Source organism: Symphalangus syndactylus, chromosome 3, assembly GCF_028878055.3.
Source record: "Symphalangus syndactylus isolate Jambi chromosome 3, NHGRI_mSymSyn1-v2.1_pri, whole genome shotgun sequence".
NCBI lineage: Eukaryota > Metazoa > Chordata > Mammalia > Primates > Hylobatidae > Symphalangus > Symphalangus syndactylus.
The window spans coordinates 12,553,416-12,580,993 of NC_072425.2; the positions used below are offsets into that span (position 1 = coordinate 12,553,416).

Consider the following 27,578-nt stretch of genomic DNA (forward strand, 5'->3'; position numbering starts at 1 on the left):
TTCCAAAGAAAGATCTGACTCCGGCCTGGTTTCTGCGAGGTGACCTCTAATCCACAAGCCATTGGAGTGTCCTGTCTAGGAAGAATGTCCATGTTTGCCTGCCAGTCTTGGGCCACATCAGGGAGCCTATGCTAATGATGAGAATTATTGGGGGGCCTTGGGCCATGTAGTATCAGCTCGAGCTCTGGAGGGACTGGAACCAAAGGGCAGCCAGATCATCAGCAATGCCTATACCGTCAACTCCCAGTAAAAACTCTGGACACTGAGGCTTCAGTAAGCATCCCTGCCTGGCAATAGTTCACAAGTGTTGTCCCATGTCACTGCCGGGAGAATCAAGTGCTGCCTGCACAACCCCACTGGGAGAGGACAACGAGAAGCTCGCACCTGGTATCTCCTGGACCCAGCCCTGTGCACCTTTTCCTGTTGCTGATTTTAATCTCTATCCTTCATTGTAATAAACCATAATTGTGAATACAGCAGCTTTGCTGAGTTCTGTGAGATTTTCTAGTGAATCATGGAGACTGAGGGCGGTCTCAGAAACCCCTGAAAGTGAGAGCCCATTCACTGAGTCAGTGGACAGCCTCAGAGCACTTCTCACAGTCAGCACCAGGACTTAGCCCAGCTCTGCCCAGACAGGCTCCACGCCTGCCCTCCACACCTCCAACACATGCACTTCCTTCCTCCAACACGTGCACCTTCTTCCGTGGAAAAGCTCAGGCATTGGGTCTGTGCAGCCCCAGCCATCCTAGGCAGTCCCTATGATGTAATATCAGGTAATGTCCTGGGAACCAGGTAATGTCCCAGGTGCTAGGTAACCTCCTGGAAACCAAGTAACATCTCAAGAACTAGATAATGACCCAGGTACCAGTTAACATCCCAAGAACCAGGTCATGTCCCAGGTACCAGGTAACATCCCAAGAACCAGGGGATGTGTCACATACCAGGTAACCCCCAGGGAACCAGGTAATGATGTATCACATACCAGGTAACCCCCGGGGAACCAGGTAACGATGTATCACATACCAGGTAACGCCCAGGGAACCAGGTAACATCCCAAGAACCCGGTCATGTTCCACATACCAGGTAACATCCCAGGTATCCAATAACGTCCCAGGTAACAGATAGCATCCCAGGTTGCAGGTGACATCCAGGGCTTCCCCTGGCCTTACCTGCCAATGACCTCGATGTTGGAGATGGCGTAGAAGTACTTGTAGAGGTTCTCCCGCTGCACATAGGTGCCGCCCAGTGCCGGGCGCAGCAGCCGCATGCGCAGATCGGTGAGGGTGAAGAACTCCTTGAGGCCCTTGGCGCTCTCCAGCCGCGTGTAGAGGTTGTCCATGTTGCGCAGGTCGGGGCCGGCAAAGATGGCGAAGCGGTCCCGCACCTCGAAGCGCACGTGCTTCTCCTTCTTGGAGCCCGCCCAGCGCGAGTACTCCTCGGTGCAGAGCACGCGGTGCGCGCTGGAGGATGACATGTCACGCGCCCGGCGGGCGGACATGCCGAAGGCCTCCATGCAGTCCTCGGCGTAGAACTGGTAGGGCTGCCACGTGCGCCCGTTGTCCAGGGACTTCTCCAGGACCATGACCGTGGGCCGGCCGTACTCGAAGGTCATCACCACGTCGTCGGTCAGCTCCACGGTCTTGTTCCACGAAAGGGTGATGTTGGCTTCCAGCGGGCTGGGGTAGCGGCTCCAGGTGATGCTCTGCCAGTAGGTGGCCAGGCCCTCCTCCTCCTTGTCGAACATGAGCCTGGGCGGGTGGGCCAGGTCCGGGTTGGAGGCGTCGCACTCGTTGCTGCATAGGTAGGGATTCTCCTGCAGCGGGGAGAGGAGAAGGGAAGGGTGGGTGCTGGATGCTCGGGGCGGCCTGGGAAGCCTCTGCCTGGCCTGGCCCCTGCCTGCGAGCCGAGACACCTGCTCTGTGGCTACAGGGCCTGTGCTCCGGTGCCCAGACACAGCTGGGGGATTTGTGCCCATTTCCTCAATGCGTGCAGAGGTGTGCAATCCCACAGCTTCCCAAGAAAATGCATACTTGTTCCTGCTCTAAATACAGACAACCAAGAAGGCTAGGTGTTAGTCCCCTGCTCTGAAGCCCGCCATGGCTCCCCGTTGCCTGGAATACACTGTCCTGACTCTGTAATATACCGACCCCGACCTGCCCTCCCACACCTGGCGACACTGTGCCTGGGCCTCCCCAGGACAGCTGTCCTCCTGCCCCTGCCTGGTTGTACCTCTGAGCCTTTGCAGATGGCATTCTTTCTCCTTCATGTGCCCTTCCACTCTCTGTCTGCCTCAAAAATTCCCATTCACATTCTCGACTCCCTAAACATCTCCTTAGCTGAGTCACCTTCCTGAGCCTTTTATTTTTTTAATTTTAATTTTATTTTTTTATTGAGATGGAGTCTTGCTATGTTGCCCAGGATGGAGTGCAGTGGGGCGATCTTGGCTCACTGCAACCTCCACCTCCCAGGTTCCAGCGATTCTCCTGCCTCAATCTCCCAAGTAGCTGGGATTGCAGGCATGCACCACCACGCCTGGCTAATTTTTGTATTTTTAGTAGAGACAGGGTTTCTCCATGTTGGTCAGGCTGGTCTCGAACTCCTGACCTCAGTTGATCCACCCGGCTTGCCCTCCCAAAGTGCTGGGATTACAGACGTGAGCCACTGCGCCTGGTCCCTGAGCCTTTTTACCTGTACCCTTAGGATTGGTGAACACATTGAGGTGCTCAGAGGGCTTGGAAGCTCTGGGTCCCTCCCCGATCCCTGATCCCTTACTCTGTGAGTCTCTTCTATCTGGCTGTTCCTGAATTTGATAAATGGGTAAAGGTAGGGAAAATGCCTTTCTGAGTTCCGTGAGCCGTTCTAGCAAACTATCAAATCTGAGGGAGAGGTCGTGGGAACCCCCAATTTACAGCCAATCGGGCAGAAGTACAGGAGGCAGGAACTTGCAATTGCATCAGAGGTGGGGGCAGTGTGGTGCGACTGAGCCCTTCACCTGAGGGTTCTGACACCAGCTCTGGGCAGTGTCAGAATTGAATGGAATCATCGGACACCCAGTGGTGTCCAGAGAGCTAGAGAATAGGGTGCTGGTGTGGAAAACGCACACATTTGGTGTGAGAAGTGTCATTGATGGAAACAGGCCAGAGGGAGCTGAAAATGTCACTAATGTAGTGGTTCCCAGGGTCAGAGAGATAACTAGGCCGAGCACAGGGCATTTTTAGGACAGTGAGGCTATGCCGTGTAATACTATAGTGGTGGGTGCATGCTATTATGCATGAGTCAAAACCCGTAGACCAGGGCCGGGTGCGGTGGCTCACACCTATAATCCAACACTTTGGGAGGCCAAGGTAGGCAGATCACCTGAGGTCAGGAGTTCGAGACCAGCCTGACCAACATGGAGAAACCCTGTCTCTACTAAAAATACAAAAAAATTACCTGGGTGTGGTGGCACATGCCTGTAATCCCAGTTACTGGGGAGGCTGAGGCAAGAGAATCACTTGAACCTGGGAGGCGGAGGTTGCAGTGAGCCGACATCATGCCATTGCACACCAGCCTGGGCAACAGGAGTGAAACTCCGTATCAAACAAAAACAAAAACAAAACAAACAAAAAAACCCATAGACCTGTACAACACAGTAAGTGAACTTTCATGTAAATTATGGACTTTAGTTAATAATAATGTATCAACAATGGTTCATCAGACATGACTAATATGGTGGCTCACACCTGGAATCCCAACACTCCGGGAGGCTGAGGCAGGAGGCCACTTAAGCTCAGGAGTTTGAGACCAGCCCAGGCAACATAGAGAGACCCTGTCTCTACAAACAATAAAAAATAAACTGGGTGCGGTGTGGTGGCATGCGCCTCTAGTTCCAGCTACTCAGGGGGCAGAAGTGGGAGGATCACTTGAGGCCAGGAGTTCAAGATCATCCTGGGCAACACAGCAAGACCCTGTATCTACAAAAAAAATTTAAAAATTAGCTGGGCATAGTGATGCACACCTGTGGTCCTAGCTACTTGGGAGGCTGGGGCTGGAGGATTGCTTCAGCCCAGGAGTTTGAGGCTGCAGTGAGCTTTGCAGCACCACTGCACTGTAGCCTGGATGACAGAGAGAGACCCTGTCTCTAAAGAAATCCCCCAAAACAAAGGCCAGGCGCAGTGGCTCACGCCTGTAATCCCAGCACTTTGGGAGGCTGAGGCAGGTGGATCACGAGGTCAGGAGATTGAGACCATCCTGGCTAACATGGTGAAACCCCATCTCTACTAAAAATACAAAAAAAAAAAAAAAAAAAAATAGCTGGGCGTGGTGGCGGGCACCTGTAGTCCCAGCTACTCGGGAGGCTGAGGCGGGAGAATGGCGTGAACCTGGGAGGTGGAGCTTGCAGTGAGCCGAGATTGCACCACTGCACTCCAGCCTGGGCGACAGAGCAAGACTTCACCTCAAAAAAAAAAAAAAAAGAAATCCCCCAAAACCCCAAATATCCCCCACTAATGCAAGATGTGGATAACAGGCAGGGAAAGATGGTGGGTGGGGGAGGGTGGCATGGGGTTTTAGGTACTTTCTGTACTATCTGCTCAATTTTCTGTAAATCTAAAACTGCTTTAAAATATAAAGTCTATTAATTAAAGAAAGAAACGAAAAAAGGAACACTGTCAGTAACAACCACCCAGTGCTCCGGACCACTTGTGGCCCTTTTTGATGAATATTTCAGACGTCTGGTTTGCTCAGAGACAAAATGGCTTGGATCTAAGTTAAAACCTCTCACTCTCAAATGAGCTGTTTGGCCCCCATGGGGGAAATGGGGCCCACTGCCTTCTGAGGGGCTGAGCCACACCCCCGTGGCCCCCACCAGGCGCCACTGCAGCAGCCTTAGCCTGTGGGCTTCGATCCTCCAGGGTGGAGGAGAGATCCCCCGGCTGCCTGGGGCTCCTCGGGGGCAGGGCTGACCCTCGGTTCATTGAGGCAGGTTCCACAAATCCCTCTTTGACCCGAATAGCTCTGTCCTCAGGCCCCCATGCAACCTCAGAGTGGCAGGAGCGCACCATAGAGTCCAATATCTCCTTAAGCGGATGGGGGGACTGAGGCCCGGGCCAGGGCAGGGCTGGCCCCAGCCTTCTCCAGAGCGGACGGCACCTCTGAGGAGGAGTCTGCTGTTGCCATCAGAGATACCCACACCACCGGCAAGCCCACTGAGCCAGGATAGCAGAGGGACATGGGGCGGGGGCGTTCCCAGCTTCCTCACTCACTGGCCAGGTGACTCGGGGCAAGACACACCCTGTCCTGTGCTGTTGCCTGGAATGGTGAGGGGCTGAGAGGCTGTGGGGATGGCCCTACCCAGGGAGCAGGTGCTGGACTGGAAAAGGCAGGCTTGACCCGTGAGGGAGCCGGCAGCCGGGAAGGGTGCTGTGAGCCTGGACGCAGAATGGGCTCTGTCTGTGCCGCTAGGGAGGAGGAGTGATGGGCAGGAGGAGTGGTGGGCAGGAGGAGTGATGGGCAGGAGGAGTGGTGGGCAGGCGCTCCAAGAACTTGCACCTGGGCTCTGGCACCCAGGCACATCCCCCCCTTCCCCCAGCCCAGCCATTACCCCCTTCCCAAAGTCCCAGTGCTGCTTCTGCTGCCCCTGGGGCCTTCCTTGGGGCTGAATGGTATCCCCCAGATTTCTATGTTGAAGCCCTAACCCTAGTATCTGAGAATGGGACTGTATTTGGAGATAGATTCTCTTTCAAGAGGTGATTGAGGTTAAATGGGACCCTCAGGTTGGCCCTAGTGCAATCTGACTGGTGGCCTTGGAAGAAGAAGTTTGGCTGCCGGATGAGACCCTGGGGCCCATGTGCACAGAGAAAAGGCCGTTCGAAGGCACAGTGAGAAGGCGGCGGCCGGCTCCAAGCCAGGGAGAGAGGCCTCTGCAGAAACCAAACCTGCCAACAACTTCGTCTTGGACTTTCAGCCTCCAGAACAAGGAAAGACATTTTTATTGTTTAAGCTACCGGGGTCTCGTGTGGTACTTTGTTATGGTGGCGGGAGCTGGCTAAGACAAGCCTCATGCCAGGTGAGCAAAGAGGGAACAGGCCGGGAGGAACGGCTCAGAGGGGTAGAGACGAATTGGAAGTTTTTGATGATTTCCCCAGAGGCTGTCTCTGGGGTCTCCTCCACCAGCCTGGTTTCTCAGTACGCTGGCACCAAGTGGCGTCACACTGCGTCACCTACCCAGAAAGTGCTTATCAACCCAGCACTGAAGCTGTGCCATTTCCCAGGCCACTTCATCCCCTCCCACCTCAGAGTTTGTGCTCCTTTGGCCCCTCTCTGTCCTCCTGGTTTTCAGAGCCCTCCCGCATGTGCCTCCTCCAGGAGGCCCTCCTGACTTGAATCAATCTTTGAACCCAGTTCTCTCATCATCCATCATAGAGTTGTTAATGTGCTATTGGGGACAGTGTAGTGAGGCCTGCATATTGGGCCTGGACCTCAGTAACCACTCACTCAATTATACTTATTATTATTATCATCATATTAATAAGCTATTAATAAAATGACAGTGATATCGACATATCTCCTATTGAGTGTTGGTAGTATTCCTGTCAACCCCAACTGCTGAGCCACCCACATTTCACCTTTTACCTGGTCTCTCTTCGTCTTCCTGCCTTACTTAGCCCTACCCTGCCCAGGCCCCTGATGGGTTCTGTGGGGTGGGGGCTTTGGAGGGGGGACAGGGTAGCCCTCAGAGCCCCCAGTTGCACCCGGCTTGTCTGTCACTGGGAAGACTGACACAGCTGGCTCTGGCTGGAGATGAGGGCTCCAAGCTGGCTGCTCCAACCTATGGGGCCCTCCGGCCCCCGCCCCGGCCCGGGAAGCAGATGGTCAGAAACTAATGAATCAGCTTGTGTGTTTACAGGCCCCTCGCCTGCTGCGGAGTGGGCTCAGTCAACAGCAAGTACAATAAATAAATCCCTAGCCGCGGCCAACACAATTCTCTCTCTCCCTCTTTCTCTTTCTGTCTCTCTCCTTTTCCCCCTCTGATTTCTCTCCCCAAGGTCTCAGAATTCCACTGAGCTGGTCAGGAGTGTGGAGCATCCCAGCAAAGGCACTGCTGGCGCTGACCTGACCTTCCTTTTCCTCTACACACACAGTATTGCTTCCTCTCACTTTCCTTCTATTCTTGTTTTGTTTTGTTTTGAGACAGAATCTTGCTCCATGGCCCAGGCTGGAATGCAGCGGCACAATCTCGGCTCACTGCAACCTCCGCTTCCTGGGTTCAAGCGATACTCCTGCCTCAGTCTCCCAGGTAGCTGGGACTACAGGCGTGTGCCACCACGCCTGGCTAATTTTTGTATTTTTAGTAGAGACAGGGTTTCGCCATGTTGGCCAGGCTGGTCTCGAACTCCTGACCTCAGGTGATCTGCCTGCCTCGACCTCCCAAAGTGCTGAGATTACAGGCATGAGCCACTGCACCTGGACCTTCTATTCTTCACTGGGGGAATTCTGGGGACCCACCGGGGTATTAGAAGCCCAGTTTACCCCAGTTCCCCCTACCCCAGTCCTCAGTCAGCATCTGACAGCTGATAATGTCGTGGGGGTGGGGCCGAGACTGGGAGTGTCTCCTCTGAGCCGGGGTGAAGGTTTACCAGCCTCCTCCGGGTCTGTGCGTTTCCACCCATCTCCAGGACAGCAGATCAACTAATCACAAAAACAGCAGTCAGAACAAAGTGGCCTCATACAGGGAGAGACTGTTAGGCACACCTCTAGCCTTTCAGGATGGCTCCAAAGCCGCCCTTTGATAGTATCAAAAGTAGTAGCTGCCTCTTTAAATATTTCATGAAAATTAAAACAACAACAAAAATCATACCCCTGATTTTTAAAAACAGCCTTGGGATTTTCTCTAGAAAGATGCAGTAACATACCCATTTTCCATACAGTTTTGGACCCTGGGGTCTGAAAGCCCTGAGTTCCCTCTCAGCTCTCTCCTTTGAGGCTATGTGATCTTGACAAAGTCACTTGACTTCTCTGAGTCTCTATTTTCTCATTGATTGCCATGCGAGATGGTCTGTGTCTCATACTACCTAGAATCCCTAGGAAATGTCTCCAAATGGGAGCGATTCTTTTGAAACAGCAGCTTTGTATTAACTCAGGGACACTCCACTCCCAGCAACCTTCCACAGGAGGAAGGGGTGAGGCTGAGACCACCAGCCTTGTGCATGAGAAACCCCAGAACTTCATGGCATGGACCGTCCCGGGAACAGCTGACTCAGAAGAGTGTGATGATTGTAACATTCACTGAGTGCCAGCCCTGTGCCCGGGCTGGGTTGGGCACTTCACAGCCGCTCCTCCCTGCATCCTCTCAGCAACCCCCAGGGAGGTAGGTGCTACAGTCAGCTCCGCGTCTCAGAGAAGACACCAAGTACCCATGACCGCACATCACTTACCCATCCCCTGGACTCCCCTTGAGGAATCTTGGGGAAACCAAGCCCGTCACGTCTACAGCTTTCCTATCTCTCTGGACACACACAGGCAACTCACCTGAAAGTTCAGGCAGTGTGGCTAGACGTCAAAGGAGGGTGGCAGAGGGAAGGGAAGGCAGCCAGCCAGGCCCATAGCACCAGAGAACCGGGTGAGGAAGAGCCTCCTACACAGATGCCAAGCCTGAGCTCCTGGCATGAAATATTCTATGGAGAAACCATTTCATGCCATGCTTTTCAAGCCTCGTGATGGGCGCTTAAATGCTTTTCCTTTTATGTTATTTTCTGTGCAAAGGGTATAGTCAAAGTCAGAGGCCAGGTTGTAAACATCATAGACAAGCTGCAGGCAAAAAACATAATTGAATGGGAAAGTGAACTGTTAGCAAGAATGGAGGTAAATGTGCCCGTGGGAAGCCCAGCCATTTGAACCTCCAGGCCCCTGACTAAGGACCCGTGGAGGGGCGGTCCCTGGAACGGTCACCAAGTCTCAGGAAGAAGAACAGACAACGTCGTGCAGCTGGCCTTGCGCTGGGACAAAATCTCACCGTTGGGACGAAGTCACCAGGGTGTCCCGGGCAGGGCTCTGTGGTTTGTGGTGGGATGCACTGGCTCACTCCCTCAGCTGCTCACCAGCTCCACAGGCTTGGGCGAGTCCCCCAGTTTCCTTGAGCCTGATGAGGCCCAGGACATGCTACCCTAAAACCTTCTTAAAATATTTTAGGCTGGGCGCAGTCGCTCACGCCTGTAATCCCAGCACTTTGGGAGGCCGGGGCGGGCCGACCACCTGAGGTCAGGAGTTCGAGACCAGTCTGGCCAACATGGTGCAACCCTGTCTCTACTAAAAAGAAAACAAAATAAAAAATTAGTTGGGCATAGCGTTTCGTGCCTGTAGTCCCAGCTACTCAGGAGGCTGAGGCACGAGAATCACTTGAACCTGGGAGGCAGAGGTTGCAGTGAGCTGAGATCACACCACTGCACTCCAGCCTGGGTGACAGAGTGAGACTCCGTCTCAAAAAAAAAATTTTTTTTTAAGCTGAAGGGATTTGAGAAAACCACAGAAGCGGAAGGTCACTCTTTGACCTTCCCCCGCGCTTCTTCCCTGAAGCAGGACATGAGGCTCATTTGAGAGGTTCCCTCCCAATGCCCGGACAAAGGAACATTCTCATCTCCAAAGATGCAAAGTCACAAACAGGGACCTGGACACACAGGCCTTGCAAAGTTCCCGCCAGTTTATCACCAGAAGATGATTTTTGTAAGCCAATCATACTTCTCCATGACTATTTCTCCATTAAACCTAGCATAAAACATAGATGTTCACCAATTTTTTGGGTCTTCATTCCTTATGAAAGCTCCCATGAGGCCAGGCAACACAAGGAGATACCATCTCTACAGAAAAAACCCTCAAAAAACAAAAAATAAAACTAGCCGGGCATGGTGGCACATACTAGTGGTCCCACAGCTACTTGGGTGGCTGAGATAGGAGGATCCCTTGGGCCCAGGAGGCCGAGGCTGTAGTGAGCCATAACTGTGCCACTGCACTCCAGCCTGAGTGACAGAGCGAGACCCTGTCTAAAAAAAAAAAAAAAAAGAAAGCCTGAAAGCCTTTTTCACATAAAACTTATATTAAATCCACTCGTATACTTTGGTTGTGTTAATCTGTCTGTTATGATGGGCCCTCAGCCACTAACATAGAATGGGTGAGGAAAAGATCTTTCTCCTCGCCGAGAGCCTCAGCCTCTCAGTTGGAGGGGAGGCTTCATGCGGGCAGCGACCACATCTGATCCTGTCCCCACTCCAGCCCCAGCCCCCAGCCCCCTCAGAGACTCGGGAAATCTTCGGAGAATGAATGAACACTCAATGAGGTTACTAGCACTGGCTCCACAGGGTTGTCATAGGAATGACGCTAGATGCACAATGGCAAATGCCTCGGTGGTGCCGGCTCACGGCTGATGGATGCTGGGAGAACATTCATGGCCACTGTCTGGCCTGGTGCTTCAGCAAACAGAAGGCCTCGCCATTAGGGGGCATGTCTTCCACCTCCGCCCTGTGCTGGGTGTCCTGTGTGTGTCAACCCCATCTCCCACGCTCCCAGGGATCCTGGAGAGTGCGATCCTTAGGAAACCGAGACCCGGAGAGGCTGAACAATGTCCCAGGGTCTAGTGGCTCGGCAGCAGCTGAGGTGGGACAAGAAGCCAGGGGATGGCCCGCTGAGCCGGGCCCTGAGACAAATTGGGAAATGGTGCCCTTCACCCAAAAGGGAAAGGACGTTGCTGCCTGGGCCGCACTGTGCTCCCGCAGACTCGGGTTCCACAGGGAGGCAGGCAGCATGTCTCTTGACACCAAGGTGCATGGGCAGGCCCGGGGAACAGTTTAGCAGCTGACAGATTGTTTTGAACCTGTCTGCTGATTTGCCAGCGAAATCCTTCTCATCCTCAGCCCCTCAGCCTCACCGGATGGGAGGCTGCTGCCGCATCCAAGGTGGAAGGCTGGAGGCTGCCCAGGAGAGGCCCTGGGTGTGGGTGCCCAGGTAGAGGGCCAGGACTCGAGCACGGGGGAAGCAGTCGTGGGGGAAGGCAAGGAAAGGCAGCCGAGCTAGCCCCACCCTCCTCCTTGGACGTGGCCTCTGCCATTTCAGGGGAAACCCTATGGCTTGGGCAGGTGCTTAAATCAATAGGTGCCCTGACCCGTGGGGCCATGGAAATAGGACTCAGAGGACTGCCCCTAACACCATGTGTGAACTTGGTCAGGGCCTTGCCCTATCTGTGCCTTGGTTTTCCCATTCACAAAATGACCGGGCAGGAGTGGGCTGTCCCCCTCTGACCCTGACATCCTAAAGTCTCAAGTTCTGCGTGTTCCTCAGGCCCCCGTGCTGCTAGGGAGGAAGGGCACAGAGACGCCTCCTCCTTCCCTGACTCCAGGGAGAAAGCCGGGGTGCTGGGGGAATTCTCCTTAACAGATTACTTCCTATTTATTGGTAAGAAAAGTTGCAGAGGGGATAAATTATTAACAAAGCGGAAACAGAGATTCTGTTCAGAGCTGATTCTAATTCTAGCGGCCCTGACGGCCTCTAACTCTCTGAGCTCTCCCTCCCTCCCTCCTTCCCTCTCTCTTTCTGTCCGTCTGTCTCTCTCTCTTGCTCCCTCTCGCTCTGTGTGTGTGTGTTTCTCATTCTCCTTCTGTGGTTTCATTGATCGCTGTCCCTCTTGCTGTCTGTGCTGCTAACTCCTTCCCCAGTGTGCAGGCTTCTCTCTCCTTCTCTTTCCGGATTCTCTTCGTGCACAGGCCCTGGACGACAGACAACAAGGTCACCCTCCCCGCTCGTGAATCAGCGTAAACCCACCTGGCATTTTAGGGCTGGAGCTGCAGCTGGCCAAGGTGGCTTTTCTGTTTTGTTTTCTGGTTGGAGCAATTTTCCTCCCAGCTCCAAGCAATTACTCAGGCAGGGGCAGGCAAGCGAGCCTCCGAGCCTCCGTGCGCTGCCTCCCCAGGGACTCGCTCGTCCCAGCAATGAGCCTCCTGAAGCCACGGCGACCGCCCCCACTCCTCCCCCAGGCGGGCCACAGTGGGCATCGCCTGGGCACAGGTCCCCCTTGAACCCAGTCTTTGGCCGACTCTCGAACCTGCCTTGGCTCAAAAGCAGACCCAGAAAATGCATCTCAGTTCCTTGGTTGCTCAGAGCGGCTCTCCTCGCCGCCCCTCTCCCCGCATTATTTAGGAGGAAAGGGAGCACTTTAGGCCTTTCAACCCTGCCCACAGTGTTCCTCCTTCCAGAACCTTCTGTGAGTGTGAACTCTGGGAGAGCAAGGGCCTCGCCCACCTTTGTGCCACACTCCCAACAGCTGTTTGCACGCAGTGGTATTTGACAAACATTCCCTAACCCAGCGAGGACCCTCTGCAGTGGCTCCAGGCAGTTCCACCCAGGGAGGGTGCTGCCTGGGGGAGAGGCGGTGGGCACCCTCGGGCCTCACTCCGCTTTGGGGATGCTGTTCCAGCAGAACGACTGCTTAGTCTTCTTACCCCAATTCGGGTTGCTCCTCACAGAACACCCTGAAATCCTTTCGGAGGACCTGAGGGCATTGGGCTGCCCTGATGGACGAGCTGCCGGGGAGAGGGTTCTACTGGGAAGCCAATATCAGAAAGCAAGGATGAAATGCCAGGCCTGGCATGGGCACCCACTGCTCATCAGGACCGCAGACCCCTGAATGACTGATCTCCTCCGTCAGCTGAACCGCCAGAGTGTGGCGGGCGGGGAGGCATTGCCATGGCTCTGGCTAGACAAGGGTTAATCTCTCCAGGAACTTAAAAATGTATTATTGTTTTTTTAAAGGACACATTCTGCTTTGCCCTGGGCATATGTGGATTCTTCCCACAGCCAGATTTCCAGGAATGTTTGGGGCAGGAAATTCTATCCCAGCTGAAGACTGCCCGTGCATCCCTGGGGCGCCCCACAGGCGACTGACAAAACGGACCAGACACATGGGCATCTGTCTCAGACAGGGCAAGGCTCCCCTTCTCTTGCATACCTCTAGCTGCAGGGGTTTCATTACTGCAGAAGGCAGATAGATCAAACCCTACTGCTCCCTCCTTCGAGTGTGGGGCTGTAATTTGGCGGGTGCTTTGCATCTTTTCTTCGTCCCAGGTTCCCTATTTTTCTCTGGCTATGCTGTAAACATTTTCTAATTGATTAGAAAAAGGAGAGAGGGAGGCTGGGTGAGGCTAAGCCCACCTCCTTCCCCACACCAGGAGCTTAGTGATCCTCAAACACTTCCCCGCCAGGGCCAGCGGGAGTGCTCAGCCGCTGCTGCTCCTCCTCCGTTCCCTCCTCCCCCTCCTCCCGCTCCTCCTCCTCCTCCCTGCATACACAGGGGCTCAATCTGGCGCCTCCCTTTCTGCCCACTCCCTACTCAGGGCTTCACTGGCCACCCAAACAGCCCGACACTTTCATACTTTTTTAAAAAAGTAAATAAAAGGAAAGGAGAGATGGAAGGACAAAAGAACGGGAGAGAAGAAAAGGGAAAGAAAGATAAGGGGGCTGGTGGGGGAAGGGCACCGAGAGGAAGAGGGCTACATCCGGAGAAGCCCAGGAAAGTGCATTATTGATTCAGGACTTAGAAAATGCTTAGAGAGTAGGAACAGCGCCCTGCTCTTTAAAAGCTTGTGCAAAGCATAAGCTAGACCCAGGCAGCCTTCCCAAAGAGGGCCCACTCTGCCGCCATGAATATTTTATCACGGAGGGAGGAAAAAAGTGGCTGTGAGGGTTTCAGTGCCGGGGTGGGGTGAGGGGCAGGCCCCCCTGGCTGGGGCGCTTGGTAGCTGCCTCTCCTCGGATCCCCTCCCCGGATCCTGGGGGCCTTTTCTGGGCCCCCTCTCCTCTCCTCTGAGAGCTGTCCTGGGCTTTCTTGCTGATCAACAGGGCCTCAGCCAGGTTCCAACAGAGGCCCAGGCTGGGGAAGGGGGTGTTGGAGAAGCATCAGCTGAAAGAGGTTTCCAGATGGGCTGAGAGTGAAGCCTGCTCCCCAGCAGTGGTTTCTCCTAAAGGCTCACTCTGTTCTCCCCTGCCCTGCCTTGGTTGGGGCCTCTACCTACCCCTCCAGCCTCCCCACCCCCAGCCCATTCTCAGCCTGCAGCCAGACGCCCTTCCCTTTGTAAAACACCCACGTTGTCTCCAGCTCCCCCTCAGAGCCCCAGCGCCTTCCCCTTCTTAAGTCCAAACCCTGGGCCTGGCTCTGCCACCAGCTCTGCCTCTCTCTCGTGTCTTTCCAGCCTTGTTTTCGTTGAGACAGAGTTTCGCTCTTGTCCAGGCTGGAGTGCACTGGTACGATCCTGGCTCACTGCAACCTGTCTCCCGGGTTCAAGTGATTCTCCTGCCTCAGCCTCCCAAGTAGGGATTACCGTATGTGCCTCCATGCCTGGTTAATTTTATATTTTTAGTAGAGACAGGGTTTCACCATGTTGGCTAGGCTGGTCTCAAACGCCTGACCTCAGGTGATCCACCCGCCTCGGCCTCCCAAAGTGCTGGGATTACAGGCGTGAGCCACCATGCCTGGCTTCTGGCCTCATTTTCTACTGGCCAGTCTCTCCCGCCTTTTGGACGCCCCCCTCCACCCCCCTGAGCTTTCAGGCTGAGCCACCTTCTGTCTGCAGCTCTCCCTTCAGCCTTTTGCAGGTGTCTGCTTAAATTTCTCTTCCTCAGGGAAAACACCCCTGGCCACTGCCCCCTAGTCCCAGGGGAGCACTGGGTCACAGTTTTCCCCAGTGGCTTCTTCGGTTAATGACGGGTGTGTCCCCTCCCCACTGTGCACTCCAGGAAGGCAGGGGCAGAGCCTGACACAGCCGAGTGACTACCCCTCCTCGGCCCCTTCCCTCTCCAGGTGTTCCATACTCAGGACGAGGTCTTAGGAGTAGACACAGCACCCGATGGACGGGGCCTGCCCCTGAGAACAGCCAGAAGCTGCGACCTCCGAGGGTTTCTTCCTGCTGGTTTCTGAGGAATTAAGAGGCGGCGGGGCCGAGGAAAGAGTAAAGTTACTGGGTCTGCCCACACCTGGGGACACCTGGACAGGTACACCCCTCTGTGAATGAACCCTGGCCAGCGGTGGGGGGGGTGGGTGCGAGTAGTGAGGCTGGGCTGGTAAGTTTCATTGATTCATTCATTCACTTATTCATCAACTATTTGTGAACATCCTTCATGCACCAAGTAGCCCCAGAGAAGCAGCTCTTAGATTTGGCCACCCATGAAAACATGACAATACTTGGGGACGGGAGGGGTGTGGCAACATTCCTGGGCCCTAAGGTCAGAAATTCTCCTCCAAATTGAAAGCTAACAAACAAACCAACAAACTAACCAATCGAGTAATTAACCAACCAACTAACCAAAACCCTCAGCAGGTGACTCAGATGTGCGGCCAGGTTTGAGAGGCTGGTCCAGGTGGCCCAGGGAAGGGCACCCACATGATGACACTGTTCCTGTTATTTCACCTACAGGTGGGGAAGCCAAGGGCCCCCGAGCCAGGCGCTTGCTCAAGGTCACATTTCTGGTGACTCGGGCACTTTTCTCCCTTTTGGGAATGTCGACCGTTCTGCTGTGTCCACCAGAGAAGTCACCTGTGCTCTGGTCCCCATGAGTGGCACAGATGACAAGCCCTGGAGGTGATGGGCTGGGGCAGTCAGAAGGCTTCCTGGGGGAGGTGGTATTTCATCCGGACTCAGGACAGGTGGAGGGAGACTCCACTAGTCTGGGAGGATGGTGCTCTAGGTCGACTGAGCAAAGGGCCAGGCCGGACGCACAAAACGCTGAGGGGAGCAATGGGTTAACATGTGCACGCTGCTGAGCCAGGAGCGTGGTGGGGAGCACAGGACAGAAGGCCAAAGGGAGGCCAGGAGCCAGATGGGCAGCTTGACATTAAGCAGCGCCAGGGAGAGCCCTGATGCTGGCTGCCCCGCCTCCTTCCAGAAGACAGGTGAAGAGCCTGGGAACAAAGTGTGAGGGCTCAGGTGGCCCTCTCCCAAGCCTGGAGAGCCGGCACCCCTTGGCACCCAGGAAGCCAGAAGGAAGATGGAGCACCTGCAGCTCAGATGGGAGAGAGGCTCCGAGAGAGCCGAGGCAGGCCATGGAATTCTCTCCTCCTGGTCTTTCAGTTTTAAGACGACAAGATGCTTCAGGCTGGAAGGGCTCCAGGGCAGGCCTGGGAGAGGTTTCAGTCGGTGCTTCTCAAACTTGGCTGTGCACTGGGACCACCTGGGGAGGTTTAATGCCTCCTCCTGCTGGGCCACCCAGAGAGGCTGCTGAAGCTGGTCTGGGGGGTAGCTGAGGCAGGGGGGGAATGAAAGCTCCCAGGCAAGTCCAGTGTGCACCCGGGCCGGCTGAGAGCCATCCAAGTGGCTCGGAGGGCAGCCTGGTACCTGCCCAGTCTGCTGCTGGTGGGGTCATAGCTGCCCGCTGGGCTTGAGGCCTTCGAGAAGACTGCCCCAAGTGTTGGGAGATGGAAAAGAGCCACAAAACCCAAAACCTCCCTTTCCTGCTGGGAGACAACCCGTACCCTGTACCCAAGGCTGCAGTTCTCAGCTGATGCCTGAGACCCTTGGGGGAAGGTCCTGGGCATCACGGCTAGTCAGGGCTGATGAGGCGCAGCGTCCACCCGAGGTCGTGGCTGCTGCCTCCAGGACCCCCTGGGTGGGACAATTTTCCATTTTGGAGCGGGCATAGACAGCAAGGAAGGCCACCCAACCCTCCACCCGCTTGGGCCTCCTCCTTTCCGTGCCACTCCTCTAGGCTGAGAGGCAGCCAACCCAGCGCAGGGGAGGGGAACTGGGCAGGAGGGTAGGGCTGCCCCGTTCCAAGCAGACAGGCCTGGAGTCCTCCCTTGGCAGACACCACACTCCTCCACCCCCTGCACCCTCCACCCTCTATTTTTAGGCCCATTATTGTCCATTGTTGGGTGCAATTTTTTCCCCCACTCCTTCCCCAGAAAAACAGATCAGGTTCCTCCAGGCAAAGCCATCTCGCCTTCCCCAGAGCTGGTGCGTGGGAGCACGCTCGCTGCCAAATAGACATGAAATAAGTGAATTATCAAGTAACTGGATTAGCAGACTCCATTGTGTCTCAAAGGGCAGGGGGTGGGGAACACCACCGTCACTCCTCTGGGCCCTCCCTTCTCTGGACTGCCAGGGTGTGCTGGGGGAGGAGAGGCTGACAGGGACAGTATGCTCACCAGCACACATGGCTGCACGCGCACACACACACAGATGACAGCCGCCTCCGGCTATCAGGCGCTTTCTGAGATCCAGAGGGACTCGTGTCAGCTGAGCACCCTGTTTAGGAACCCGGACGCCGGACCGGGCGGCCCAGGCTGGAGGTGCCAGGCTCCTCTACTTAGAAGCTGTGTGGCCTTGGGCAAGTGGCTTAAATTCTCTGAACCTGAGATTCCTCATATTCAAAACAGGTCCAAATACAAGCTCTACCTTAAGTCTTCTGTGAGAGTTCAGTGAGCTATAGCTTAGGTTAAGGGCTTGGTATACATGAAGCACTCAACAAATGTTCGATGCTTCTGCTCTGAGGAGGAGAAGGATATAGAATCAAGAAAGTCTGGCTATGGCGGGGCACGGTGCTCACACCTGTAATCCCGACACTTCGGGAGGCTGAAGTAGGCAGATCACTTAAGGTCAGGAGATCAGCCTGGCCAACACGGTGAAACTTTGTCTCTACTAAAAATATAAAAACTAGCCAGGCATGGTGGCAGGGGCCTGTAATCCCAGCTACTTGGGAGGCTGAGGAAGGAGGATTGCTTGAACTTGGGAAGTGGAGGTTGCAGTGAGCCAAAATCATGCCGCTGCACCCCAGCCTGGGTGACAGAGCAAGACCCCGTCTCAAAAAAAAAAAAAAAAAGAAAGTGAGCCCAGGAGTTTAAGACCAGGCTGGGCAACATGGCAAAACCCCATCTCTACAAAAATACAAAAATTAGCCAGGCATGGTGGTGCATGCCTGTGATCCCAGGTGCTCAGGAGGCTGAGGTGGGAGGATCGCTGGAGCCCAGGAGATCAAGGCTGCAGTGAGCCAAGACTGCCTCACTACACTCCAGCCTGGGTGCCAGAGTGAGACCCTGTCTCAAAAAAAAGAGAAAGTCCTCAGACAATTGGACCAGACAATTACAGGAAACCAAACCCTGATTTCCCTGAGGGTAAAAGAGCCCCCAGAGGGCAGAACCTGCTCAGGCCAGGTAGTGGACCGAAAGTGACCATGGATGGACTCAGAGTAATCTGGGAAGTCCCTGAAAGTGTTTGCAACCTTATGTGTGTGTGTGTGTGTGTGTGTGTGTGTGTGCACCTGTGCATGAGCCCAGTGTTTGCACACACGTGTGCACATGCGTGATTCTAGGAAGAGCACCATGGATTCTCAAGTGGGGTCATGACCATTAAAACTGAGAAGCTCCCGCTCCAGGGTTTTCTGGGTTGGTTCCCTGCATTTCTCCCCTCTGGGTCTTCCTGGATGCTGGGAGGTTATTGCATCTCTCTCTCTCTTTCTTCCTCTCTCTCTCTCTCTCAATCTCCCTCCTGAAGCAGAATCTGGGGGTACAGTGGGACTCTGAGGTTGACCTGCAGACTCCCTCATTTTACAGGCAGGAAGTCTATACCCCGAAATGGGAAGAGACTTGCCTGGGGCCACCCAGCTCCTGGCAGCCAGTGCCCGGGGGAGCCCCGCCCCTAGGAGCTGAGCCCCAGGACAGTGCCAGCCCCAGAACTGTGGGCAAAGGTTTTGGATGGTGCCTGGGTGGGGACAGGGGCAGAGACAAGGTGCGCTCTGGATAACAGGCTTCTCCACGTGCTGCCACCTGCTTTTGGCCGTCTCTTGATCCCCTAGAGGGAGGGACACCTCCCAGAAGGACACAGTCCCTGCTGCAGGCTGGCAGCAGAGGACGGCCTGCCTTGGCGGAGGGCAGGAGCACTGTGGGCTCATCTCTCATTGGTCTCTTCTTCACCTTTTGCCCGACAGCAGACTTCTGCTCCAGCCAAGGGAAAATGCCTGGTCGTCTTTCATTTCCTTTTATTTCCCCAGCCGACTCTTGGAGTCAAGTGGACGAATGACTTGGGCAGCAGAAGGGAGGTGGAATGAGGGGCTGAGGAGGCCCAAACGGTCCCTGAGGGACCCAAGACAAACTGCACTGGGAGAGAAGGATGCCAGGTCCTTGAAGACAGGCCTGAGTCCCTTTCCACAGGGTGAGCAGTTCTGGAACACTCCAGGGTTAGATTCATAGGGATCCATACACCTGGATATTCCAATACAATTCCCTCCTGCCAACGAGACCCCAAGAGGTCAGGGGACCCCTCTGTGGCCGCCCAGTGAGATCCTAGCCCCGCTAGCTCTCAATTTCAGAACGACCATTCAGACTCCTGTGTGACAGAAGGCAGGACCGAACCGTGACAGAGGCCCTGGAGACCGATCCTAGTTTTGGCTGTGCAAACTTGGGTCAGCGTCTCCACCTCTCTGCACCTCCCTCTCCTCATCTACACTCTGACCTGGCTCTGTCCTGTTGAGAGCAGGCAAAAAGCCGCACACATGGGGCTGCGCTTTGCACAGTGCCTTTCTCTGAATTGCCACCGGTGCGTGGCACTACGGAAGCACGTGTGCCCCAGAGTCTCACTCATGAGGCTCTCAGGCGTCCAGCACACCACCGAAACCCAGCGCCATGATAGCTGGCATTGCTGCGATCGCCAGCGTTCCCGCCACCATCCTACCCGGCCTTGCCCTCCTGGCACAGAGCACTCTTTCTGTCCACTTTCTGTGATGCTGCCACCACAGAGAGGACCATGGCTGGCAGGTGGGCTTGGGGGGGCGCTCTCGATCCCCTCAGGGCCCCCAAGATCTGGCTCTGAGCCATGCCAGAGTCACCAGTAGTGATGCATAGGTGGGAGCTCGCCTAAGCAGGCTGGGAAGTGGATGTATCACCCTCACTGACCCTGAAGAGGCAGCTCTGGCCCTCGCTGGCTGCAGGTGGCATACGGGCAGGCATCCCATGTCCCCCATCAGACGCCATCACGTGAAGTCAGATCCAGGGCATGTGTAGATGGACAGAGACCTGGTTGGGGAGGGCCCCTGCCCTCATGGCTCCAGTCTACCTCTAGGAGAGCCCTTGGCCTGGGGTGGAGCCTCCAGGGTCTGAAGTTCCTCATGGGGGGCTCAAGGAAGTCACTCCAACCCTCTGGGCCTCAGTTTCCCCTTCAAAGGAAATGAGAGGGGATGGGCCTCATCAGTGGTTTTCTTTTGGAGATGGAGTCTCGCTCTGTCACCCAGGCTGGAGTGCAGTGGCACAATCTCAGCTCACCGCAACCTCTGCCTCCTGGGTTCAAGCAATTCTTCTGCCTCAGCCTCCCGAGCTGCATACCACCACACCCAGCTAATTTTTTTTTTTTTTTTTGTATTTTTAGTAGAGACGGGGTTTTACTGTGTCGCCCAGGCTGGTTTCGGACTCCTGAGCTCAGACAATCCACCCACCTTGGCCTCCCAGAGTGCTAGGATTTACAGGCGTGAGCCACCACACTTGGCCTCATTGGTGGTTTTATATTGTCTTCACAGAAGCCCAGGACTTCCTAGTGGTGGACTGGGGAGCTCAGGGGCCTGGGCCGGGCAGGGGGACACCAGCCACCTGCTTCTGGGGTCCCCTGTCCCGGGAGCAGTCAGTTTCACTGTAACATGCTTATCGATGTTGGGGTTTTTCTGGCCTTAGACAATCTCCAGCATGCCTTCTAAGTTGTGTGTCTCTATTTGAAATGATGGATAATTATCTTCAGCATTTATTAAGTACCTGCTACATGCAAGCACTGACTGTGGGACAAAGAAGAGGACAGAACAGTGCCTGGCTGCGTGGGAGAGGGACAGAGGTGGAGTGGAGGCTGAGGAGGTATTTGGAGGCCAGAGAGAAGTCACAGCATCTCCTTCCAAGGACCCTGCTCTGAGAATCCAAGCCCACATCCCAGCCTGAAAGAGGGAGAAGAAAATGGGGGAGGGGAGGGTAACTGGGTTTTTCCCCTCCTCCGGCCTCACTGTGGCCTAGTCATTAAATGACTGGGATCTGCGTTTGAGCCTTGACTTCACTCAGTCTTGGAGTCTCAGTTTCCTCATCTATAAAATGGGCACAACAGGAGAGTAATCGTTTCTACTGTGCAGAATATCCAGGAGGGTTTCATGAAGTAGTGCACATGGAATGCTCGATGCTTCAGAGGAACAGATTTGAGGCCGGGTGCGGTGGCTCACGCCTGTAATCCCAGCACTTTGGGAGGCCGAAGTGGGCAGATCACTTGAGTCCAGGAGTTCAAGATCAGCCTGGCCAAATAGTGAAACCCCGTCTCTATTAAAAATACAAAAATTAGCTGGGCATGGTGGCTGGTGCATGTAATCCCAGCTGCTTGGGAGGCTGAGGCAGGAGAATTGCTTGAACCCGGGAGGGAGAGGTTGCAGTGAGCTGAGATCGCACCACTGCACTCCAGCCTGGGTGACAGAACAAGATTCTGACTCAAAAAAAAAAAAAAAAAAACCCCAAAAAAACAAACAACAAAAAAAACCAGAAGTAAGTGCATAGATTATGCTCAATTGATTTTCAACGAGGTTGCCAAGAACATTTAATGGGGGAAGAATAGGCTCTTCAACAAATAGTGTTGGGGAAACTGGATCTCCACATGTAAAAGAATAAAGATAGACCTTTTCTCTTATACCAGATACAAAAATTAACTCAAAATGGATCAAAGACCTAGATATAAGAGCTAAAATTATAAAAGTCTTAGAAGAAAATATGGGGGTAAACACTGCTTACCTTGGATTTAGCAATGGTTTCTTAGATAGGACACCAAAAGCGTAAGCAACAAAAGGAAAAAATACATACATTGGAGTTTATTAAACTTGAAATAGGCTGGGCGTGGTGGCTCACGCCTGTGGTCCCAGCACTTCGGGAGGCCCAGGCGGGCAGATCGTTTGAGGCCAGGAGTTCAAGACCAGCCTGGTCAACATGGTGAAACCCTGTCTCTACTAAAAACACAAAAACTAGGTGGGTGTGGTGGTGTGTACCTGTAATCCCAGCTACTTGGGAGCTGAGGCAGGAGAATTATTTGAACCCGGGAGGTGAAGTTTGCAGTGAGCCAAGATCACAACACTGCACTCCAGCCTGGGTGACAGAATGAGACTCTGTCTCAAAACAACACAAAACAAAAACAAAAACAAGACTAATAAGCACATGATGGCTTAACATCATTAGCCATCAGGGAAATGCGAATCAAGACCATAATGAGATACTGCCCCACACCCACTAGGCTCATCCTAATAATACAAAACAAAACCAGAAAATAACGAGTGTTGACAAGGATTTGGAGAAACTGGAACTCTTGTACATTGCTGGTGGGAATGTAAGAGGTGCAGCACCTGTAGAAAACAGTTTGGTGGCTCCCCAAAAAGTTAAACACAGAATTACCTTGTGACCCAGAAACTCCACTTTTAGGTAGACACCCAAGAGAAATGAAAACATACACACATGCAAAAATTGGGACCCAAATGTCCACAGCAGTATGACTCCTAATAGCCAGAAAGTGGAAGCAGCTCAAATGTCCATCAGTTAGGAAACGGATACACCAAATATGGTGTGTCCACACGATGGCATATTATGCAGCCATAAACAGGAATGAAGCACTGATTCATGCAACAATGTGGACAAACCTTGGAAACATTATGCCAGTGAAGGAAGGCCGTCACAAAGAGCCTCATATTGTCTGATTCCATTTGTATGAAATGTCTAGCATAGGTGAATTCATGGAGACAAAAAGTAGACTCGTGGTTTTCAGGGGCAGGGGAAGGAGATGGGGAGTAATTAACAGGTGCAGGATTTTCTATTGGGGCGATGGAAACATGTTGGGACTAGGTAGAGATGCTGGTTGCACAACATTGTGAATGTACTGAATTGTATATTGTAAAATAGTTTAAAAGGCAAGTTTTATGTTAGACACAATAAGACTTTTTTTTAAGAGATAGGGTCTCACTACATTGCCCAGGCTGGTCTCAAACTCTTGGCCTCAAGTGATCCTCCTCCCTCAGCCTCCCAAATTGCTGGGGTTATAGGTGTGAGCCACTGCACCCGCCAAAACGTTGTTTAACTGGTTAATTTTATGTTATGTGAATTTTACCTGAGTTTAAAACATGTTTTAAAATCTTTTTTAAAATGCTTATTGCTATGCTGAGCCTGGGGTATACATCTAGGACACCTCTGTCTGCACTGGAGTCCACCGTTATGTGTGGTTTTGTCTCTGACCAATCTGGATTTCCCTAAACTCCCAGAATGTACCTGGCAATCAGCAGGGAACACTGAATGAACTGGTTAATCTAGCCAAACCCCCTGCTGCTCAGTTGGGAAAACTGAGGCTAGGGGCGTATCCTTGGTCTCTCAGCAGCCAGGGCCTAGAACTCTGGCTCCCGGTGGCATTCACTCTGCTCCTATGCACTACTCCCTCCCCTGCCAGCAGTTGGTGTGTGCTCGGGGAATTAGAAACACATTTTCATATATTTAAGCAAATCTGCTGCTGATGAAAAACAAATCGGATCCTGCAAACCAAAGCCGAACAGAACCGGTTCCCGCATCATCTGCTGTTTCTCCCGTTCCTCATCGCCCAGCCCCTCTAGGAAGGAGCACTGCATCAGTGCTGGCCACAGGGACTCTGGCCAGGTCAGCCCCGGTCAGGGGCCACGGCTCAGCATCCATGTGGTCCAGCCTGGTGAGCTCTGGACCAGCCCCATGGCACAGGGCTTCCATGTTCTGGGTTCCTCTCAATTGCCCCTCAATTGCCCTCCTGCCCCTCTTGCTCCTTCAGAGCCTGTGGCCTAATCCTTCCTAACCCTAGCGAGCGGTCAGGAGCCAGACACAGGAAGGCTGAACTCCAGCTCCTACACTCAGTGGACTCTGAGAAGTCTCAGAATATTCACCGGTCAGATGCACAGTAACAGACTTACAGGGGCTTGGATGAGGTGGGCAGGGGGAGTGGACTATCTCCTCTCTGTCACCCACGCACTTTCCCCTCGAATCACCCGGCCCCCTTCCCTGTGTCTCTGCACAAACCATTCCTTCTGTCTACATCCTCACTCTCCTGACCTTTCCCATCCTGCAAGGCCCACCTCTGAGCCCACGGCCTGTGCCTCTGGCTGTGGGTTTGGCCTATGGGGTCCTCTTCTGTCCCTCAAGCTAAATTCTAGAATTAAAAAGGATAAAAATAAAACTACACTTTTTTTTTTTTGTTTTTGAGACGGAGTCTTGCTCTGTCGCCCAGGCTGGAGTGCAATGGCACGATCTCGGTTCACTACAACCCCCACCTCCCAAGTTCAAGTGATTCTCTTGCCTCAGCCTCCCAAGTAGCTAGGATTACAGGCGTGCACCACCACGCCCGGCTAATTTTTGTATTTTTAGTAGAGACAGGGTTTCACCGTGTTGGCCAGGCTGTTCTTGAACTCCTGACCTCAGGTGATCCACCCACCTCGGCCTCCCACAGTGCTGGGATTACAGGCTTGAGCCACTGCACGCCCGGCCCTTTTTTTGAGCATTCCTTTTGTGCTGGCACCCAGCTGAGGGCATCACAAGCCTGGTCTCATCTTATTTGTACACACTTTCTTCGAGGTTGTGTCCAGCGCCATGCCCAGTTTCAGATGAGAAAACCACGGCTCAGGGTGACCAGGCACTTATCCCAAGTCCCACATCCCAGAAGTGCGGGATGCGCCCGGGCCCCATCTGCTCCCTCCAGAAGCCGAAGTTCTCATTCGCAGCATGGTGCGGCCTGCTTTTCTGTCCGTCCGTCCATCTGTCCGTTCCATTCGCAGCATGGTTCGACCTGCCTGCCTGTCCGTCCATCCGTCCGTTTGTCTCATCTGCAGCATGGTTCGACCTGCCTGCCTGTCCGTTCATCCGTCCATCCATCTCATCCGCAGCATGGTGCGGCCTGCCTGTCTGTCCGTTCGTCCGTCTGTCCATTCACTGCCTGCCCCATCGCAGGTGGGATTGGAGGCAGCTTGTCATCATACCCACAGTAAATGAGAAAAAGGGAAATGGATTAAACATCAGGATTAGGAAGCATAGAGGAAGACAGCCTGGGAAGGTGGGGATGCACAAACCGGAAAGGTCTGGGGTCTCTAAGTCTCTGACATTCTTTGGAAAGATGTCCCATCTGGGTCCTTTCACACAGCTGCCTGCCTTCCATGGGGTGTCTAGACACAACCCCATTCCCTCAAGGGAAGTCAGAAGCAAGGATCTCACTCCGCGGGCCCCGGGCCTCCGTCTTCTCATTGTCTGCTGCCCAGGAGGGAGACTTCACTGTGCAACAAGATGTCATTTCACGGAACTATTCTTGTCCTAGGCTGGGCCCTGCCTTGGGCATTTCAAGAGACTGACTGGCTTTAATGGCGGGTGCAGCTCAGGCGCCAAAGTCACTCGCAACTGACTTAAGGACAGAGTTGCGCAAACCTCCCGGCTTCATCCAATCGCAAATCCCACAGAACAGAGACTGCAGTGGAGCGGAGCAGGGGCTTTCAGGGTCTCCTCTGCCTGACCCAAACCCCAGTTTTTCCTTCAAGACTCAGCTCTGGCCGAGTGCGGTGGCTCACGCCTGTAATCCCAGCACTTTGGGAGGCTGAGGCAGGTGGATCACGAGGTCAGGAGATCGAGACCATCCTGGCTAACACGGTGAAACCCCATCTCTACTAAAAATACAAAAAATTAGCCTGGCGTGGTGGTGGGCGCCTGTAGTCCCAGCTACTCAGGAGGCTGAGGCAGGAGAATGGTGTGAACCCGGGAGGCGGAGCTTGTAGTGAGCCAAGATTGCGCCACTGCACTCCAGCCTGGGCGACAGAGCGAGACTCTGACTCCAAAAAAAAAAAAAAAAAAAAATACAGCCCTGATCCTGCCTCCTCTGAGAAGCGTTCCTGGATCACACTATGCTTCCTCCCATGCATCCATTCATTCAGGAAATGCTTACTGGGCACTGATCAAGCCCAGAGGGAGGTGCTGGGGATGCAAAGATAGCGAGACAGCCCTGCCTTTGAGGAGCTCACAGTCCAAGGGGAAAGCAGACATCTAAAGTTACAGAATTGGTCCCAACAGCCAGCACGCAGTGAGCACCTACTATGTGCCAAGCGCCGTGCTCATGACAGTCTCCTATGCATGTTCTATTAATAGCTCCCATTGAGAAACTAAGGTTCAGAGAGGTTAGGTCTACATCAGAGATCACACAGCACGGGATTCTAAACTCTCCATTCCTAAGGCCAGAGCTCTTCACTGATAGGCCAGTCAGTAATCAGAATGATGACCAAATGAGGGCCTCCTCACCCCACTGGGCAAAAGAGTCAGAGAAGGCCTCCTGGAGGAGGAGGTAGGGTCCAACCTGAACCTTGAAAAAGGAGCCGGGGTTATCCAGGTAGAAGCGGAAGCCTTGAAAACAAAGGAAGGAGGGGGCAGGCATTCGGGTGGAGGAGACAGCACAGGCCAAGGCTGGAGCGCCGGGAGAGTTCATGGGGAGGGGCACGCCCTCCTCCTTCCCCAGCTCCTATCATATCAGGCCCCAGTGTCACCATTTGTTGTTAGCTGCGTATTGTCTTCAATGTCTGTTGTGTTTTTCTCTTGTTTTTCACTTAATTTCTCTCTAGTCATCTCACTTTCCCATCACAACTGTGCCTGGCATGAGGTCAGACCTGGAAACATCTGCCGACTGGAGGGGTGTGATGGCGAGAGGAGGGAGGCTGGGGCCAGAAACACAGAGGGGGAAGGAGGCCAGAGCCATCGGGCTGGTCAGCTCTGCATTGTTGGATGGAAACATTTCATGATCCTCGAGGTCTGGCAGGAGGCAGAGCATCTGTGACCTTGATTCTGCATGTGGTGTTCAATGTCACAGTGGGGAGTGGCTCGAGGACTCCAGGACCTGCCTGCCCTCTGCATTCAATAGCCCAGCAGACCCCCTGGGGGAAGAATAGAACCATTTGCTCTGTAGCTGGGTAAACTGAGGCACAGAGAAGCTAAAGCAGGTTCTAACTGAGTAAAATGTGTGTTCAAAGATGCACGTTCACAGCCCGCCCTTGGCTTTCCTGTCTACCAAAGCCAAGGTGCCTCTGTATGCTGGAGACTCCAACATGGCTGAAATTTGAATGTTCACCCATGTCAATGTAGAAACGTCAAGCTTATCAAGATTGGATAAACAATAATATTCAAGCCTCACACTAGAACAGAACTTACAGTCTCTGCCAAGCACCTTCCATTATGTTGTGAGAGGCATTTCCTCTCCCAGGAAGTCGGTGAGATGGGCAAGGCAGTCACGATCATACCCCTTTTACAGATAGGGAAACTGAGGCTTGGAGAATTTGAATGACTCACCTCAGACCACCCAGCCCCCAAGTGACAACACTGGGATGTGAGCTCAGGGCTTCAGATTCCAGGCCTGTAGCTCTTGTCAGGAGGTAGTGCTGCCTCTCTCTGGAACCTTCCACCGGCTCCTGCTCAGAAGCACAGACCCCCCGCCTTGGCAAGCAAGGCCCGCATCTGGGAATCTCGGCTCCCAGCTCCATCCCCCCATTCCCAGGACCCCCTGCTGCTCTCCTGTTGGCTCCTGTCTCCCCTCAGCAATGTC

The 27,578-nt window shown here is 53.8% G+C and overlaps 1 protein-coding gene across 5 annotated transcripts in view; it reads right to left on the reverse strand.

Moving 5' to 3' along the window:
* The window catches only part of NTNG2 (netrin G2), a 79,751-nt gene that overhangs the window by 42,949 nt on the left and 9,224 nt on the right, over positions 1-27,578 (reverse strand). For all 5 annotated transcript variants that reach the window (XM_055270613.2, XM_055270615.2, XM_063635739.1 and 2 more), the window contains one exon: positions 1,170-1,813. In XM_055270613.2, coding sequence (XP_055126588.1) covers positions 1,170-1,813 — 644 coding nt within the window. The remainder of the gene's footprint in view (positions 1-1,169; positions 1,814-27,578) is intronic.